The following is a 17,987-nucleotide window of genomic DNA, read 5'->3' as shown; positions in this document are numbered from 1 at the left end:
TGAGTTTATGATTGCTAAGCAAATTCTCACACTAAGAAATAATGCTTAAAAACACATGTGAATGTTTTAATTACAGTACATGAGATCATCTCGCAAGCCTTGAGGAAATGTTTTCATCTGAGAGAAATATTCAGCTTCATTCATAGTAAAAAAAAAACAAAAAACCAGTGCAACTAGGTGACTGGATAAAGCAAGTTGTCGTCAATGCTAATGATGCAAATTCAGCAGCATATGCGAGAAGGGGCGGGGTTCACAGAATCCTGATAGTCTCTCCTGATATGTCAGCAGCATATGCTATGTCTCTCTCTCTCTCTCAAACTCTCAAACGTTTTTAACATTTAACTTTGAAATACAACATAATATGTTTTATGCATAAATAATATACATTACTGTTAAAATAAAAATAAAACATTGACCAAAAGTGACACTTTTACAGAATTTACAGAAGATTGTTAACTAGATTGTTAAAATAACAAGATTGCTATTTTCAACTTTTTGGTATCAAAGAATCATAATCATAAATAAATATATCAGCATACACCAACGATACTAAGCATCTTAAAAACAAACCAAAAACATTTCTCATAATATAATAAATTATTATTTAACACCAATTGTCATATTATAAGACTGGTGTAATAAAGTAAAAATCACACAAATTACTTTTTAAAATGTATTCAAACAGAAAAACAATATTTTAAATTGTAATAATATTTAAGCATAAAACACTTCATAGCAAAATATATATATAGAAGTGTACATAGGTGTCTTTCTGTTTATCTAACACAAATTAATATTAAAATTATGAATAAAGTAATAAAAGCAGAGAAGACAGCTAAGACAGACAGAAAAATGCTCACTCATTATGCTGCTTTAATGCGATAAACTACAAGCGACATCATAAAAATCAATGCAGGGACAATTAAAATGTTGTAATAGTAGTGAAGTGACCTTGAACTGAAATGTGTTCATTGGGTAGTTCTTAACATTACCTGTAGAGGTGACAGGGTGTGTACAGTACACTTGAAAAAAAAAAAAAAAGATGAGTCAGACACTCATGGTGGTTGGGACAGAGAACGCTTGATAAACACAGCAGCACCTGCTTTACATCTCATTAGAGACAGAGAGCAGAAAAAACAACCGAAGATCACAGAATAGAGCAAGAGTATGAAGTTAATTACAGCTTTGAGTGCTGCTGGAACCATACTTCTCAACATAGCAGGTAAGCCAATAAAATTAGATAAATATATTTTAAAATGTTAAAATGGATTAATTATGATACAGTTGAATTCCTGTTGCTAAAGAAGCTTGTAACTCTGATACCTGAAATGGCAATTAGTGCAAACATTAAACTATGTGTTTCTCATAATTGTTAACACCTTTTGTTTAAATGCTTGCAATTAAGTATAAAACGGGATGCTAACTATTAACTAAATTGTTCTAAAACACACAAAAAAAGCCATAATAATAAAGAATGGTTAGTGTACAAACATTCAACTGTCTATTATACTGCTGTTTTACTATTCTGAGTATTATAATAGTAATTATTTTATATTTCAGTAATATTTGAATGATACATATTCAGTTTAAATTATCCCAAAAGGGGATGCCTCAGAACAAACAGTTTTTCGTTATCTAAAATTATCTAAATAACCTTTTTCATTAAACATGCTAATTAAACTACCTTTATTATTTAGAGTGTAGTTTGATCATTTAAAAGTAAAATGTTTTTTTTTTACTATATAATGATTCTTTTGTAAAATATAAAGCTTCAGGGATATTAAACGTTCTTCACGGAACCAAAGATGTCAATAAAGAGTCTATGTAAGGTAAATAAAGGATATTAAAAGTGTCTCTAAGACCTGTTGTACAGCAGCTACCCAAATAAACAGGGGTTATTGGATGTATTTAAACGTTAAGCGTTAAACACACAGTTCACGCAAGCATAGTGATACATATTAGGAAAAATTGGTATGAAGCAATTTTCACTAGAAATTGCTATTTAAAACAAAATAATTGAATCAAAAAGTAACACACAGAATTAAAAACTGAATAATTTTTTTTTCGTTTTTACATTGTAGAAGTGTAATACATAAATGGTGAAATTACACAATAAAGCAACATGATCTGTTACAATATAAGCTTTGATGAATCAGCATAAATCTATTAGTAATGATTCTCCACACACCTAGTAACAGCAATAGATAGGTGCGTAAGAAACAAAGGTCAAAAATTGAAAAATAAAAACCAGATCCCGCACACCGCAACACGGCAACCTTCCCAATACTGTTCATAACCACTTGCCATGGCCATTAGTAAAACAAATACTAAATGTAGTAACCCGAAACTGTGTTTTCCGTATAAAGGTGCTGTCATTGTCAAGGCACATAAACCTGTTTTGTTGTCGCACTTTGTGAAAGAGGGCTCCAAATTTAGCTCACATTACAGACGGTTACGCTTTTATTTTCCTGTCAGGACAACGAAGTCATTTCACAACCAGGCATTAATCATTATACACTGTAATGAATGTGAAAGTTTTATCTTGATTCACGCAATGGTATGTGGCAGCACACAAACAAGTTTATCAGCTCTATGCATGTTCATCTAATTGGTCTCTGTCTTCCAGGAACTCTCTGCCAGCTAGATGGTAAGTTGTCACAGACTTAATGACCATAAAGCTATCATTCCACATGTCTTGGGGGCATATAATTTTTAAATGGGAATTTCACATTGTGTTTTTACTCATCAGTGTGTGGTCAAGCCCCTAAACACCAAAATTGTTGGAGGAAGATGCAACGGCAGGGTCTTGGCCGTGGCAAGTCAGCATTCAAAGCCCTGTATATGGAGGCCATTTCTGTGGAGGCAGTCTAATCAACAAAGACTGGGTTTTGTCTGCAGCTCACTGCTTCCAGACGTATGAAGTTTAAGTTAAACTCAAGACACTGTTATCAATTGATGCAAGTTTAATTAAAACTGACTTCCTCTGTGTATAGTCCCTTGAGTACCATTCGGATCTACCTGGGACGCCAGAGCCAGTCGGGATCAAACCCTAATGAAGTTCTCAGGACAGCGACTGTCACCGTCCATCCTGGCTATTCCAGTGCTACAATGACAACGACCTAGCACTACTTCGTCTCTCTTCTTCTGTGACCTTCTCTGATTACATTAGGCCGATCTGTCTGGCGGCTGCTGGGAGTAAATTCGCCGCAGGTACAAACACCTGGGTCACCGGCTGGGGAGCACTACAGTCAGGAGGTGAGTGAAGATTTGCTTGCAAAACGATTATTTAAAGCTCAACAATGTACTGTAACTGCACTGTAAAAGAAATTACATAAAAAAAGACAGCTGTGGTTGCCAGAATTCAACTGTAAAAAACGCTAACAACGCGTTTTAAGTCAAATTTACAGTTAAATGCTGTAATTTTATTAATGTTAATATACCTGTGCGTAGAAGTCAAAGACGAGCGAATCCATTTGCAGTATGGTTTATTCATAGGCAGACAGGCAGGGTTAACAACAGCGTTAGGCGTCATAAACCAGAATCATAAACGTTAACCAGGCAGGAGTCGGGGCAGGCAGCAAGGAATCAGGAAACGAGAAACTGTCCGAAATCAGCACAAGGGAAATCAACAAAAAAATGATGAATACTCAGAATTATTGCAAGCACTTGGAAATGCAGTCCGGGTAATGGTGTGACTATGGAGGTGAAGTGACCTTAAGAGGTTCTGGGTGGAATCAGATGGTGACAGTAACCTATTAAAGTACTGAAATCTGCATTGTACCTTTAAAAATACACTGGTAACCACCAAATGCAGGTAGTGTCGTGTTACAGCCCATATTGGTATGGTGAAACACGAACGAATGATGTTACCACAGCCAACAGATCACCAAACACACACATAAGTTTAAAGGATTTATTAAGAGGAATGTATACAATGTACTGCAATGCATATAAGGTGCATTAACTTCAGAGAGGCCAAAATAACAATAAAATATATACATTACCTACTTCACAGTCACGACAGCAAACGGCAAATGAGCTCGCCATGTTTAGGCAGCGCCACCCTTTTAAAGCCACCCGCTTTAGGATCCACCAGTCACGTTCACTGAAGATGAGCCAATCCCCATCCAAAACATAGTTATTTCAAAGAAAAAGCATGTCAAACAAACACAATTTTAACTGCAATGCAGTGATTTCTGGGGATGTCCGTTTACAGGTTTTCCCTGTAAATTTTACAGTCATTTATTATAATTTAATTTGCCATTAACCATTTTAACAGTTTTATCTGTTAAAATCAATGTAATTGTTTTACAGTGTGGTCAATAAAAGCCGCTAAAATCATCCTGTTATCTTCGTCACAGGTTCGGCTCTGACATACTGCAGGAGGTGTTGATCCGGTTGTGAGCAACAGTGACTGTAATAATGCTTTACGGAGGGGCCATCACTAACAATATGATGTGTGCCGGACTGTTGAATCAGGGAGGAAAAGATTCATGTCAGGTAAGAATGAACCTTTTATTAGAATACATATTTGAATCCTCTGTGCACTTTAAATTATCATTAACATCTACCACTGTTGCAAAAACGGCATGCCGATCAACTCTAACCCAATGACCCTAGCCCAAACATTAAAACTCTACATTTTTACTCCCAAAGAAATTATATTTTACAGTGACTGTTATACAGTACACACAACTTATATCAATGTATATAGGCTAATAGTAATTATCATTTCTGTTTATGGTGGGTCAAAAGATAAACATTTTGTGTGATGGGTGTTACATTACGGAATAGTCTCCTGTTTAAAAACCCATTTATTGTGTAGTATTTAAATACATTCTTGAATAGGATGAAGTAGATTAATACATTATGCGGTGTTTCAATGTTCTAAGTTATTGCATTATTACGTTATATATCTGCAAAGCAGTTTAGTCCAACTTACAACAAAACACTGCAAATCTGCATGACTTTTTGAAATGCATCATTTCATATCAACACAGGCGACTCTGGAGGTCCGTTGGTGATTAGAAACAGCTCTCTGTGGATTCAGCCCGGTGTTGTGAGTTTTGGTATTGGATGTGCTGACCCCAAATATCCTGGTGTGTACGCCAGAGTCTCTCAGTACCAGGACTGGATCACCTCTACCATAGGCAGCAACCCTCCTGGATTTGTTCAATTCAACAACAACGGGTTCAGAAGCTCACCCAACCTCCTTTTATTTTTGGTTTCTCTCACTTCCTCCATCATTCCTTTCATATTCTCCCTATATCTCTCTACATAGAGATCGTTCGAATGACAGTTTTTAGTGTTCTTTGATTAAGAGAATAACTGTGACATACAAGTTTTCATAAACCTGTGAAGTCTGTGTATAGTCATACTGTCCTTTATATTTTACCTTTTAAAAATGTACTATTCTTGGAAATCTCTTACTTTCATTTCCTGCAAACTAATGCTTGTTGAAGTTCAGCAAGCTTCTGCTCACAGGGTCTTTGTATAATGAGGATGTGAAATTTGGCCTAAATACATGATGTTTGCGATTATTATGCACAGCTAATTATTGTCTTTACTTTGAGCTAATTTTTTTGAGAGACTATTGAATTTTTATGGTTGTATTTTATTTTATTTGATTATATATCTATTTTAAATGTACTACCACTTGTGTATTAAAGGTTTATATTACTTACAATAACACTTCATCTTAGAGTCTGAGTAGTAATTAAAGCGTGTGTGCTCTGCAGCGTGTTTAAAGATACCGGTTAGATACTGGTACAACAGAATTTAATCTTTTGGCCATATAAATATTCAAATAAGACCAAATTGCATATTGCTTCTCATGTTAGGCCTTTGAACAAAAAAGGTGTTTCTACTCATCGAGTCTGAACTCCACGTTCTCCTATGCTGATATGAACCTGATGTAGCAAACAATTTCAAGAATTTCAGGGTTTTTTCAAGGAAATTGTTTTAAAAAGAAAGTTTGTGTGAACTATTCCTTTAAATGGTAACAGGACTGGCCTGTGTATAAAATCGTTATTTAATGGCAGCAGGAGGCAATGTGACATCCTGTAAGCCCTGATCTATATATATATATATAAAGACTATATATTATTATTTAATTAGTTTGTGTAGCATAAAAATTTGAAGCAGTAGAAAAGCATCCAAACATCAAAGAGAAGCAGGGTGTGTACTAAAAACTGGCAGGAGGCTAGAAGGTAAAACAAGGTGTGTCAGAAGGAAACTAAACAGGGTCCTGCTGAATGCGGCAGCACTTGATTTACCCGTCATTAGACATTTAGCAGTAAAGGAAACAGCTAAGAAAACAGAGAAAACATAACACAGACAAGAAAATGAAATTGTATCAAACTGCGTGTTTTGCAGGAGCCATACTTCTTAACATAGCAGGTAAGATCTGACATGACGCTGAAATAAATAATAGGTAAGATCTTGTTTAATAACTTTACCATAAAACATTATATTTAGGTTTAAAATCATATAGGTCTTTTCGCCACAAGAGGGTAGGACACCTTTTGTTAATTAACTTATTATTTTCTTTACACCTAAAATTAATGTTACTGACTCAAAAAACTAAATAGGAAACTATAGTTTTAGTAGTATAGTAAAGTGCAATGTTATTATAATATTAAAGGTAAATGGAAGTACAAACAGTTCTTTTCTCAGTTTCTTGGCTTGGTGGATGAATAGTTTTCATAGCTTGACCGATGATGATTTTTATTTTCTTTTTTTCTGAATAAAACAAGAGCATTTAAGATGTGTTTATGAGTCTATAATAACAAAAACACCATTTTCATGTAGGCTACAAATAATCTTTCTATACTGCAAAAACTCAGTTTTACAACAATATCAAAATGTATTTAGTTACTAGGTTTTTGAAAATCTAGTTATTAAGTTCTTGAACATCTTGAATCTCTGCATTGCTCTTCTTTAAGCATTCTTTAAGAATTCAGGATAATGGTAGCCATAAGTTAACCTTCTTAGTCAGAGTGACTAATACATGATTACAAATATCAGTCATACTGTTTGAAATGACATTAAAAGTAAAATATTTTTACTTTTAGGTAAACCCAGTCTTTAAGCATATTGACCTGAATGGATGGAAACACAGATAACTTGCTACCTAAAGAACCAGTTTATCAGCTCCATGTCAATGCATCTAGACCCGTATCTCTGTGTAAACCAGTTTCTGCTTAAATTCTTTGTCAAGAAAACAAACACAGAACAATAGCACTCATTTGTATAGTCTCTACTCTCTATTTACAACTCAAAATGTTGATATTTCTCCATTTTTCTTTTACAGGCTCACTTTGTCAGTTAAATGGTAAGTTTATTTGCTACTCATACAAACACTTTCAACAAAATTATGAAAAATGTTTAATTGATCTGTTTTTTTATTAATCTGGAATAAATTAATTCTATTTCTAAATCTATTAATTCTAAATTAAATCTATTATGATTATTAATCTCCCACAATAATAGAGATATATCAATAATGTTATATGTAAATTTAATATATTTAATCTACCCTAAAATAAAATTGTTTGTCATTGATCACTTATCCTCATGTCATTCTAATCCTTTTTGGAACAATTTATGATATTTTAGATAAAAACGGTTTGTGACTGTCCCATCGGCATCCAAGTGACAAGAATACTTTTAGTATGCGAACTGTATACACTCCTCTGGAGAGAAGTTGTTGAATAAAAAGTATTCTCGTCACTTTATAACATTCAAACTGAACCACTGACGGCAGTGGAGTATTCTGACGATGTGTTTTATACTTTCCTGGACCTTGACAGTGTATTTTACTGCATTTTACTCAATGGGACAGTCAGAAGCCTCTCTGTTTTCGTCCAAAATGTCTTAAATTGTGTTCCAAAGACAAACTAAGTTCTTGTGGGTTTGGAACGACATGAAGGCAAGTTTTTAATTACAAAAATTGTCATTTTGGGGTGTAGTGTCTCTTTAAATTTAATGATAAGGTAAATGTAATTCGTTCATGTTGATTTCAGACTTCTTTTCTCTCACCAGTGTGCGGTCAGGCTCCTCTCAATACAAAGATTGTCGGAGGACAAGCTGCAGTTCAGGGGTCTTGGCCCTGGCAAGCAAGCCTTCATAGAATTACGACAGGAAGTCACTTCTGTGGTGGGAGTCTAATCAATAAAGACTGGGTTCTGTCTGCTGCTCACTGCTTCCAGAGGTATGAAGTGATAGATGACATAACTCAACATGTGGAATAAGACTGATAATTGTCTTTATTTACAGTACCGCCTCATCTAATGTAAAAATCTACCTGGGCCGTCAACTCCAATCAGGCTCGAACCCGAATGAGATCTCCAGGACAGTGATTCAGCTCATCATCCATCCCAGCTATAGCACAGCTTCTCAAAACAATGACATAGCGCTGCTGCAGCTCTCTTCTTCTGTGACGTTCACTGACTACATTAAGCCGGTTTGTCTGGCGGCTGCCGGGAGTGTATTAGGTGGAGGTACTAAGAGTTGGATCACCGGATGGGGCAAACTCAATTCTGCAGGTGAGTTCAATCAAACGTCTGTGATTCAAAACATTGAGCAGTTTCACCAGAAAATGATCTGACTTTTTCCACCGTGCCATTCACGTTACAGACACCCAGATTCCAAACATACTGCAGGAAGTGCAGATACCAATCGTAAGCAACAGTGTTTGTAATAACGATTATGGAGGAATCATTACAAGCAACATGGTATGCGCTGGACTCAGTGAAGGGGGAAAAGATTCATGTCAGGTATATCATGATGCAGTGTTCGATTCAGTTTAGCCCTGTTGTGAGGTTCAAACTGCTTTACCTTGTATATTGTCAGAAATATTAACATTACATAACGTTTATCTATGCAGGGAGACTCTGGAGGTCCAATGGTAAATAAGAACAATTCTCAGTGGATTCAGTCTGGCATTGTGAGTTTTGGTCGAGACTGTGGACTACCCAATTACCCTGGTGTTTACACCAGAGTGTCTCAATACCAGTCTTGGATCAGCTCCCAAATAAGCAGCAATCTACCAGGATTCGTCTCTTTCACCTCCAATGATTCCAGCTCAGGCTCACCCAGTCTCCTCTTATTTTCACTTTCTCTCACATCCACCATCATTCCTCTGATTTTCTCCTTATTTGTATTTTCTTAATGACCAGGTCATTAAAAGCCCTACACAGGCTATTGTTCACACATTTAAATAAGATGAAAAAATACAAATGCACTACAGTCACTTTGTATTTTAATTTATTAAAACAGGTACAATAAAAGAGTACAGTACTTGTACTATCTAATAGTTTGTCTCTGTCCTTAATTTCTGAAGTGGTAGTGCAGAACAATCAAACTACACTTTGTAATACACAAAAAAATTATGTAACTTTTGTGGCTCCAGATGTAAATGTGTTCATATATTTAACTTAGTCTGATTCAATGTTATTTTAGCTATGAGGAAATGAGGAAAAGCTTTGAAGATATGAGTTGAGGCATACTGTCTAATTGTTTGTACTGGCATCTAGCCGACTTTACTTAAATGTCTATTAACTGCAAAATTTAGTTTCTATTTAGTTGCCAATCTGCCATCTAGTGCTGTGACAGAGAACATCGCATGTTATCACAACATTTTATAGGCAGCAGCTATTTACAATAAGGATTCTATTTACACCAGGTGAAAATAGCAAATGTTTTTTAGTGATACACTATTTTCACTAAATGCATTTTCTGTTATTTATACTACCATTTGCAAGTGGCAAGTATCTGCACCTCAGTATTGAAGCACATTATAAAACAGAATGCTCTTGAAAGAATGCAGTGTAAATGTTATATAATAACATTAAAGCCCACCCTACACCTACCCTAGCCCTACCTGATACTTTATTTTCAACTTTTTGATTATTTCCAGCATTTTTATTGAAAATAAATGCTTGTCTCCCACATTTTTCAATGGAACTGCTTGAGGATAAATAATGACATACTTTTCGTTTTTAGGTGAAAGCTTTTAGCCTAAAAATATTAGAAAAATATTTAGAAAAATAATTATCACATTCACACCTTATTTCCTTTTAAAAGATCCTTTTAAAAAACATTAACTCAAAATGGTGCTTAAGCACGTGGATCAAAGCGGTAAAACCGTTAACATAAAATTATAACATAAAATCCTGTCAGTTCTCTATAATACATAGTTTAATATTGTAATATTGTGTATAACTGTGTTTATTGATGTTATGGTTTTGACATGACGTAATAGTTTAACTTCGTCAGTGGGTGAAATACATGAATGAATTAAACAAATTCATAATTTACTTTTCACTTTTCACTCTGAATTTCAATTCCCATCATGCATTGCACTGATGACATACACACACCTAATTGCACTCATCACACGTTCACCTGCCCTAAACACACATCTTAAATAAGAGTTTTTCTCTCTGCTCCATGCCAAGTATTGTAAGCATATATCCCTATCCCTAGAGATAGCTACTCTACACAAGCCATTTTCCTGTTTCCCAGTTTCCTCTGAGATTCCTTGTTAGATTTCCCTGGTTCCGTTTTATGCCTGGTATCTGGACTCTCTCTCTGCCTGCTGTCTTGGACACTGTTTGTACCCCGATTCGATTATTGCTCGCTTCCCTGGATTACCACTCTGTTTTCCCCCTTTGGATTACATTTGGATTACATGGACTGACTCTTGCTTATTTCTTGGACTGCACTCTGATTTCCTCCTACATACATGTGTGCCATTGTTTTGATCCTGCAGTTTTTGACCGTGTTTTTGAATAAAGCTTCGCACTTGGATACCCACATCTCTGGTCTCGTCAGTCCCGTTACAGAATACTTAGGCTAGGTATGAATTTAGGCTAGTATATTGGCTAGGTATGGACATTGCTAAGATGCTATTAGCCCTCATGCAGGGTAATCGATCACTCAAGGACTATGTTCAGGAGTTTTTAAGCATTATTCTGATGTCCTGGACTGTCTGCTAATAGTTTTTTATTTTTATTTTTTGCAAGGGCATTCAATCATTCACACATTTTAAATAACAGTTTTTCCCTCTGCTCCATGCTAAGTATTGATCTGCATTAAGCACTAAGTGTTAGAATGGTTCGGTAAAACAGCTGTCTTTCCTCAGCTAGGTTCAGTGTCTAGTTCTAGTCTTGCCTTGTCTGCCCTTTCTGTGTTTAAATCTTTGCCTGTGTATTTTTGTATTTTAAATCTCTCTCTTTTTGCCTTTTGGACTCCTATTTTGACCATTGCTCATTTCGTTGTTGCTACTTGCCCTCTAACTATATGGAATGGAAGGTGGGACAAGCACCACTTTAATTTACAGCCTGCAATTGTTGTATTTACTCTGTAACTACATGGCGTTAAGCTTGTTCTAAGCTGCATTAAACCTTAATTGTGTATTATGTTATTTGGTGATAGGGTCTTGGGAAGTTGCTGGTGCGACTCAGCTGAGATCAACAAATAAGCTTTCATAAGGTAAGCTTACCTGTGAAATATAAACCATAGCAGAAACGTATTAACTCATTTCACTAGATGTTCAGTAATCATCATGCTTCCTTTAATAATAAAAAGGGTTAAAATGGTTGAAAATACCTAGGCCTAATAAAATACTAGTAAAAATTATACAGTTGCGGGTTCAACTCAAATTTAAGTCTCAAAACACAAAAACTTGGCTGGGGTAGAAGGCCAGAAGCCGTAACTCCAGGAAGAGAAATTAAAGACAGGACTAAGAGAACAGTCAAAACGAGCCTCCAGTAAGGTGTAGGGAACAGCACTCATCAGCGCTCACAGTCCCAGCATCAGTGCTGACGCAACATTCTGGTGGAGATACAATACCGCAGACAGTCCCAGTGTCAGTGCCGACACAACGTCACTGTGGGAAGGTCCTTGTTGAGCGCACCAAGAGGGGCAGGTGAGGAGGAGCCACAAAACACAGCTCAGGAAAAACCTGGGAACTGGGGAACAAGAGGTCTGAAGAAAAGTGGCAGAACGATCATAAGAGGAGTCTAACTGAAAGCAATAAACTATACTTGGAGCAAAAAGGCAAAGTCAAAAGGCAGGACAGAACATAACAAGACTGGAAGCAGGTCACGAGCCAAATGTAGCACCCACAGTTGATGTCAGTGCGTGAAGCAGGCATCCCAAGAGCTTCAGCATAGGTCACCTCTGAGATTTTTCTCGCTTGTACAGTGCTCCCTGTCATGGCAGTCACTATACTGTGTTTTTGGACTACACATTGCTCTGCTCCTGCTAGAGTCTGTGAATCTGAACCCTCTCCAGTCCATGAGTCTGTTCCAGAACCTGCTTCTGTCCTCCAAATCATTCCAGAGCTTGTTCTTGTTCCTGAGGTTGCAGCTCCTGCTCCTCTCAAGTCATCTAAACCCATCCTAGCATCTCTCGCTGCAGAACCTCTCAAAACATCTAAACCTGCTTTAGTTTCTTTTGAAAGTCGCAGCTTCCACTCCAGAACCCTCTCCGACTCAAGGCTATGGGGGCTGACTATGAGCCCACTCACTGTTCTGTCACAACCATGGAAACCATCTGTGAACTGTCTACCTGCCTTGTTACAGTCACAAAGGATGCTGTAACCTCTCTGTTTCTGTTTTACCTGATCTCCTGCATCATCAGCTCCACTCTAGTGATCATCCCCTCCACTATGATTGAGCACTGGTGACACTGCTTTGCCCTGATGCTCCTCGTCTCTGGCCTCTTCGGGTCTGCCCTGGCTTCCTGCTGTACTGGTCGCATTTCCCATTTCTCATGTGTTATTTGCCCCTCATGTCACCATGTCTTGTGCTACCCTTGTAAATGTATCATATTCTGATTGGTTCCTTAAATTGCTTGTGTCTTCTAATCATTGGTTTTGTCATATGTTCCCCTTTGTTTAGTATAAAAGATGCTCCCACCTGTTTCCTTGTTGCCTCACATTTGCAGCCTGTCCTGACCTTCACTTTTATTTAATATAAATTGCCTTGCCTGGATTGTACTGTTTTACTGGTGTTTGACCATGCCTGTATAGCGTTACTGCTAAGTTATAAGCAATGTCACTTGAAAAGCTAATTTTGATGAAAGATCAATTAGTAATTCTTAAAATTTCCTGTAGAGGTAACCAGGGTGTGTACAGTACACAATATAGGCACAAAAAAGGATGAATCAGACACTCATTGTGGTTGGGACAGAGAACACTTGATAAACACAGCAGAACCTGCTTTACATCTCCTTAGAGACAGAGAGCAAACAACAGAGAAATCACAGAATAGATCAAGAGTATGAAGTTTATTACAGCTTTGAGTGCTGCTGGAACCATACTTCTCAACATAGCAGGTAAGTTCTTAAAATTATATACATTTATTTAATAACATTTAAATTGATTAATAGTAATAAAATCTACTCAATTCCTGATGCTAAAAACGTTTTAACTCAGACACACTGATACCTGAAACAGTAATTAATGCAAACACATAAACTACTATTTTTCACTATTGTAAACCTTTGATTTGAAATCTTATACTTAAACGCTTAAAACTGGATTTAAAGCATTTCAAATGAGATGCTTTAACTTTCACTAAATTGTTCTTAAATACTTAACATACACCACCTATTGTCTATTGTGTGTATACTGTGGAAGTTTCCATCAACAAAACAATTTCCTTGCAATGACGCTCTTTTTCTTTCAAATCATTGCCATTGCCCAAAGGACTGATCTTTGTTCCCCAAAGAATCTTTCAGTGTACAGTTCTTAAAATAACTTTGTTATTTTTTTTTAGTTTAGTTTAAACGTATGTAAAAATCTATCCCATTTATTAGTATTAAAGCATAATTAATACAGATAAGAGTCCAAGTGTCGTGGTTTCGCGAGAAGGAGCACAAGGCAAGTAACATAAACTTAAACAGATTTAATCCAATAACGGGCAAAATAATAATAATAAACACAGGCAGACAGAACATAAACCACATATGTAACCTCGACGTTCAGACAAACAGAATACAAACACACAGGACTTAAATACACAAGATAATTGACTAAATTAACAAGACACGGCTGAAGACAATAATACAATTAACATGAAGGGAAGGTAGGGCACAGAGAGCACGTGGCACGAGACAGCAATAAACAAAGAGTCCTTCACATAGTAGGGTGTAGTTAAGAATGTTAATAGGAATAAATGTATGCACATTGTTCACGCAAGCATAGTGATACACTGACTCATTAAACAAAAAGTTAAAACATGATTCTTTTTGTAGATTAATTACCCCTTAAATAGGCTTCCTAATTTAACTCTTAGGTCTGACTGGTTCAGCTTCTATATTTATGACGAGACAATAGAATCGCATAACAACCTGGTTACAATCCTTAAATACTATAATAAGCTTGTAAGTATTTAATTCACACAATGGTATGTGGCAGTAAGGTTGCAGGCCACACAAACCACTTTGTCAGCTCTATGCATGTTCATCTAATTGGTTTCTATCTTCCAGGATCTCTCTGCCAGTTAGATGGTAAGTTGTCACAGACTTAATGACCATAAAGCTATCATTCCACATGTCTTGGGGGTATTATATAATTTTAATTGGAAATCTCCACATTGTCTTTCCTCTCATCAGTGTGTGGTCAAGCCCCTCTTAACAGCAAGATTGTTGGAGGACAAGCCGCAGCGGCAGGGTCTTGGCCGTGGCAAGCCAACCTTCTTATCACCTGTGACGGGGGTCAGTGCTTGTGTGGTGGGAGTTTAATTAACAAAGACTGGGTTTTATCAGCAGCTCATTGCTTCCAGGGGTATGATGTTTACAACAACAACAAGAGACTGTTATGAACTGATAACAGTGGATTTAACTGACTTTGCCTATTAACAGCTCTCTGGGTACCATTCGGATCTACCTGGGACGTCAGAGCCAGTGGGGATCAAACCCTAATGAAGTTCTCAGGACAGCAAGGACAGTTGTCAACCATCCTGACTATTCCGATTCTACACACGACAACGACCTAGCACTACTTCAGCTCTCTTCTTCTGTGACCTTCTCTGATTACATTAGGCCGATCTGTCTGGCGGCTGCTGGGAGTAATTTCGCCGCAGGTACAAACAGCTGGGTCACCGGCTGGGGAACACTACAGTCAGGAGGTGAGTGAAGATTTGCTTGCAAAACAACAATACTGTAAAGCTCAACAATTTACTGGCTGTTAAAAGCATTCAAAATCATCATCTGACCTGCGTCACAGGTTCGATTCCTAACATCCTGCAGGAGGTCATGATACCAGTTGTGAGCAACAGTGACTGTGATGATGCTTATGACTCTATTAAAATCACAAGCAATATGATTTGTGCTGGATTGTTAAATCAGGGAGGAAAAGATTCATGCCAGGTAAACCTTTTTTTAATTTGCAGTTTACAAAACACAAAGCCGAATAATAATAGTCAGATTGCTAAAACTTTATTTTGATGGTCCCTTATAACATTCTTATGAACAATTAGTAACTTTGCACCTACATGTCAACTAACTTTCATTAGAGTATACTGTGTGATTATTACCTGCTAACTCACTACTGACTGTAGGTAGCTTTTCAAGAACATGTCAGCTTATTCTAACCCTAACTCTATCAGTTTATTAATACTCTACCCACACTCTAATAAAAGTTAGTGGACATGTATGTACAAAGTTATTTATTGTCACCACAATGTTCATAAGGGACCATCAAAATAAAGTGAAACCGTCAGATTTAATGGTAAATCGACTTTACATTTTCAGATATATAAATGTTGTGTTTATGAAAACAGGGCGACTCTGGAGGTCCGTTGGTGATTAGAAACGGCTCTCTGTGGATTCAGCCCGGTGTTGTGAGTTTTGGTATTGGATGTGCTGACCCCAAATATCCTGGTGTGTACGCCAGAGTCTCTCAGTACCAGGACTGGATCACCTCTACCATAGGCAGCAACCCTCCTGGATTTGTTCAATTCAACAACAACGGGTTCAGAAGCTCACCCAACCTCCTTTTAATTTCGGTTTCTCTCACATCCTCCATCATTCCTTTTGCATGCTCCCTATATCTCTCTACATAAATATTGTTTGTATGACAATTCAGTGTTCTTTGAATAAGAGGATAACTGTGCTGTACAAGTTTGCATAGAGCATAGTGCATAGAGATCAGGCATAATTATATTGTTACACTGTCATTTATTTTTTTTCTTTTTAAAAATGTTCTAACCTTGGAAGGCTACTCATATTACATATAACAATATTTTTTATTATTATTAAAATATTGCACACTAAACACATTATAGTGCATTATAATATTGCACACAAGCTTTTGCTCTCAGAATATTTGAATGTTTTAATGTTTTTTTGGACTATTTTGCAAATGCAGTTGTATATTTTTTACAGTAACACTTCATCTCAGGGTCTGAATAGTTAATTAAAGCCCATCTATCTCCATTGTGGTTAGAGATATTGGTTATTAAAAAAAAGTAATTATATTGAATTTGTTACTATGTTGTGTTTATACAGTTTAAACAGAATAAATAGAAATATATTGACTACACGCTCTTCAGTAATATCACAAACACGAAGACATAAAGAAACCACTCTCCTTTTCTCAAGAACAAAACAGCAAATACCATTGGCTCTGACACGAATGTAAATCTGAGTAGCCTTATGATGTTCATGTTTTCCTTCTTTTATTCTTCTTGACTTTTATTCTTCTTGGCTATTGCTGTACAGCAGTGTGTAGAGGAACTTGACAGATACTTTAGAGATAGAGACAGAACATGGTATTTTAGATAATTAAATATGATTACAACAAGCCTATCTCTGATCACATTGCAGAGGTACAGACTGTATATCAGTTATCAGACATAAAAACATACTTAGCAAACACGTTAATGTGGAGCCTATATGGGTTTTAGATGGGATGTAGGGGTACAGAGTGGGCTCACAAAAGGCTACATATTTTGACATTTAATTTAAATCAAAATCTATCGAATCGTTTTTAACAGTCTGTGATTCCATCACTTACGCATTTCTAGTGACAGTAAAAAATGCAGCCACTTTAATTGTGCTGATAACTTTCTATTATTATTTTGCTGACAAATAATCCGCCACGACAATAAACTACCACGAGATGCAGCCCTTCATCATTAAAGGTAATTACAAACCTGAAAATGCAGGGCATGTAATTACATTGTTTACAAACTGTAATGTTAACCGAAAAATAACACGTTATAATTTAGGACGTCACACTCAGATCGCGCCTTTTTCCCCTCTTATTTCTGGTGCCAATGTCTAAACGATAACGCTGTAAGTCTTGGTGTTCCCTATGCCCTTCAAAAGACACACAAAAATATTACATATAGTTTAAACGGCATCCTACATTTCGAAAATAAATAAATAAATAAATAAATGACAAAATAATCTAATAAGAGGTATGGCATTCCACATTTGTAAGACCTTTGTTTATTTTCAGAGCACACAGTTTTTTGAGATGAGATCTGTAGGAAGCTATGCAGCTTACACATTTAACTCCAGAACAGTAGGAAAAAACAGCATCAAAATCAACGTGACTCCAGTGGTTTAATCTTTAATTTTAGGGAACAACACGAGTGCTTCATTTGCAACACTGATGTGCAACCAAATAGGGAAAGCACCACCACACTTTGTAAATACAGTTTTTCTTCTTGCATTCGTTTCTTGATTCATAAAATTTAGGCTAAATTACTGTTCTCACCCTGAATAATTTAATGATGTGTTTTCTTCTGTTCTATCTTCCAATAGAGGGTCAGAGCTCTCAGATTTATAAAATTTTTTGCATGAACTAACCTTTTAAATACTTGTTGTAGCCCATGTTGAGGACATATAATAGTCCAAAGACTACAATAAATGTCATTAGACACCCACGTTCCTGCTCTTTGATCTACAACACAAAATGTAATAGAAAACACCTGATGTTCAGAACTGATAACAACAGTTATCAATAA

At 36.4% G+C, this 17,987-nt stretch overlaps 2 protein-coding genes and 2 pseudogenes across 2 annotated transcripts; all 4 read left to right on the top strand.

Annotated features, from left to right (window-relative positions):
• The window catches only part of LOC122337841, a 131,022-nt pseudogene that overhangs the window by 39,182 nt on the left and 73,853 nt on the right, over positions 1-17,987 (top strand).
• Positions 1,029-5,696, top strand: LOC122341348 (annotated as a pseudogene).
• On the top strand, positions 6,238-9,316 carry LOC122337459 (trypsin-3-like). Its single transcript, XM_043233780.1, has 6 exons — positions 6,238-6,399; positions 7,313-7,333; positions 8,044-8,212; positions 8,278-8,546; positions 8,638-8,777; positions 8,888-9,316. Exons 1-6 carry the CDS (start codon positions 6,345-6,347, stop codon positions 9,170-9,172), a joined length of 939 nt encoding a protein of 312 aa, XP_043089715.1. The 5' UTR covers positions 6,238-6,344; the 3' UTR covers positions 9,173-9,316.
• LOC122337475 (trypsin II-P29-like) lies at positions 13,270-16,091 on the top strand. The gene is made up of 6 exons (XM_043233781.1): positions 13,270-13,344; positions 14,500-14,520; positions 14,626-14,797; positions 14,875-15,140; positions 15,239-15,381; positions 15,795-16,091. The coding sequence occupies exons 1-6, from the start codon at positions 13,290-13,292 to the stop codon at positions 16,074-16,076; spliced, it is 939 nt and encodes a 312-aa protein (XP_043089716.1). The 5' UTR covers positions 13,270-13,289; the 3' UTR covers positions 16,077-16,091.

The sequence above is a fragment of the Puntigrus tetrazona genome, chromosome 3 (assembly GCF_018831695.1).
Source record: "Puntigrus tetrazona isolate hp1 chromosome 3, ASM1883169v1, whole genome shotgun sequence".
Classification (NCBI taxonomy): Eukaryota; Metazoa; Chordata; class Actinopteri; order Cypriniformes; family Cyprinidae; genus Puntigrus; species Puntigrus tetrazona.
This window is presented reverse-complemented; position numbering and strand designations above follow the sequence as displayed.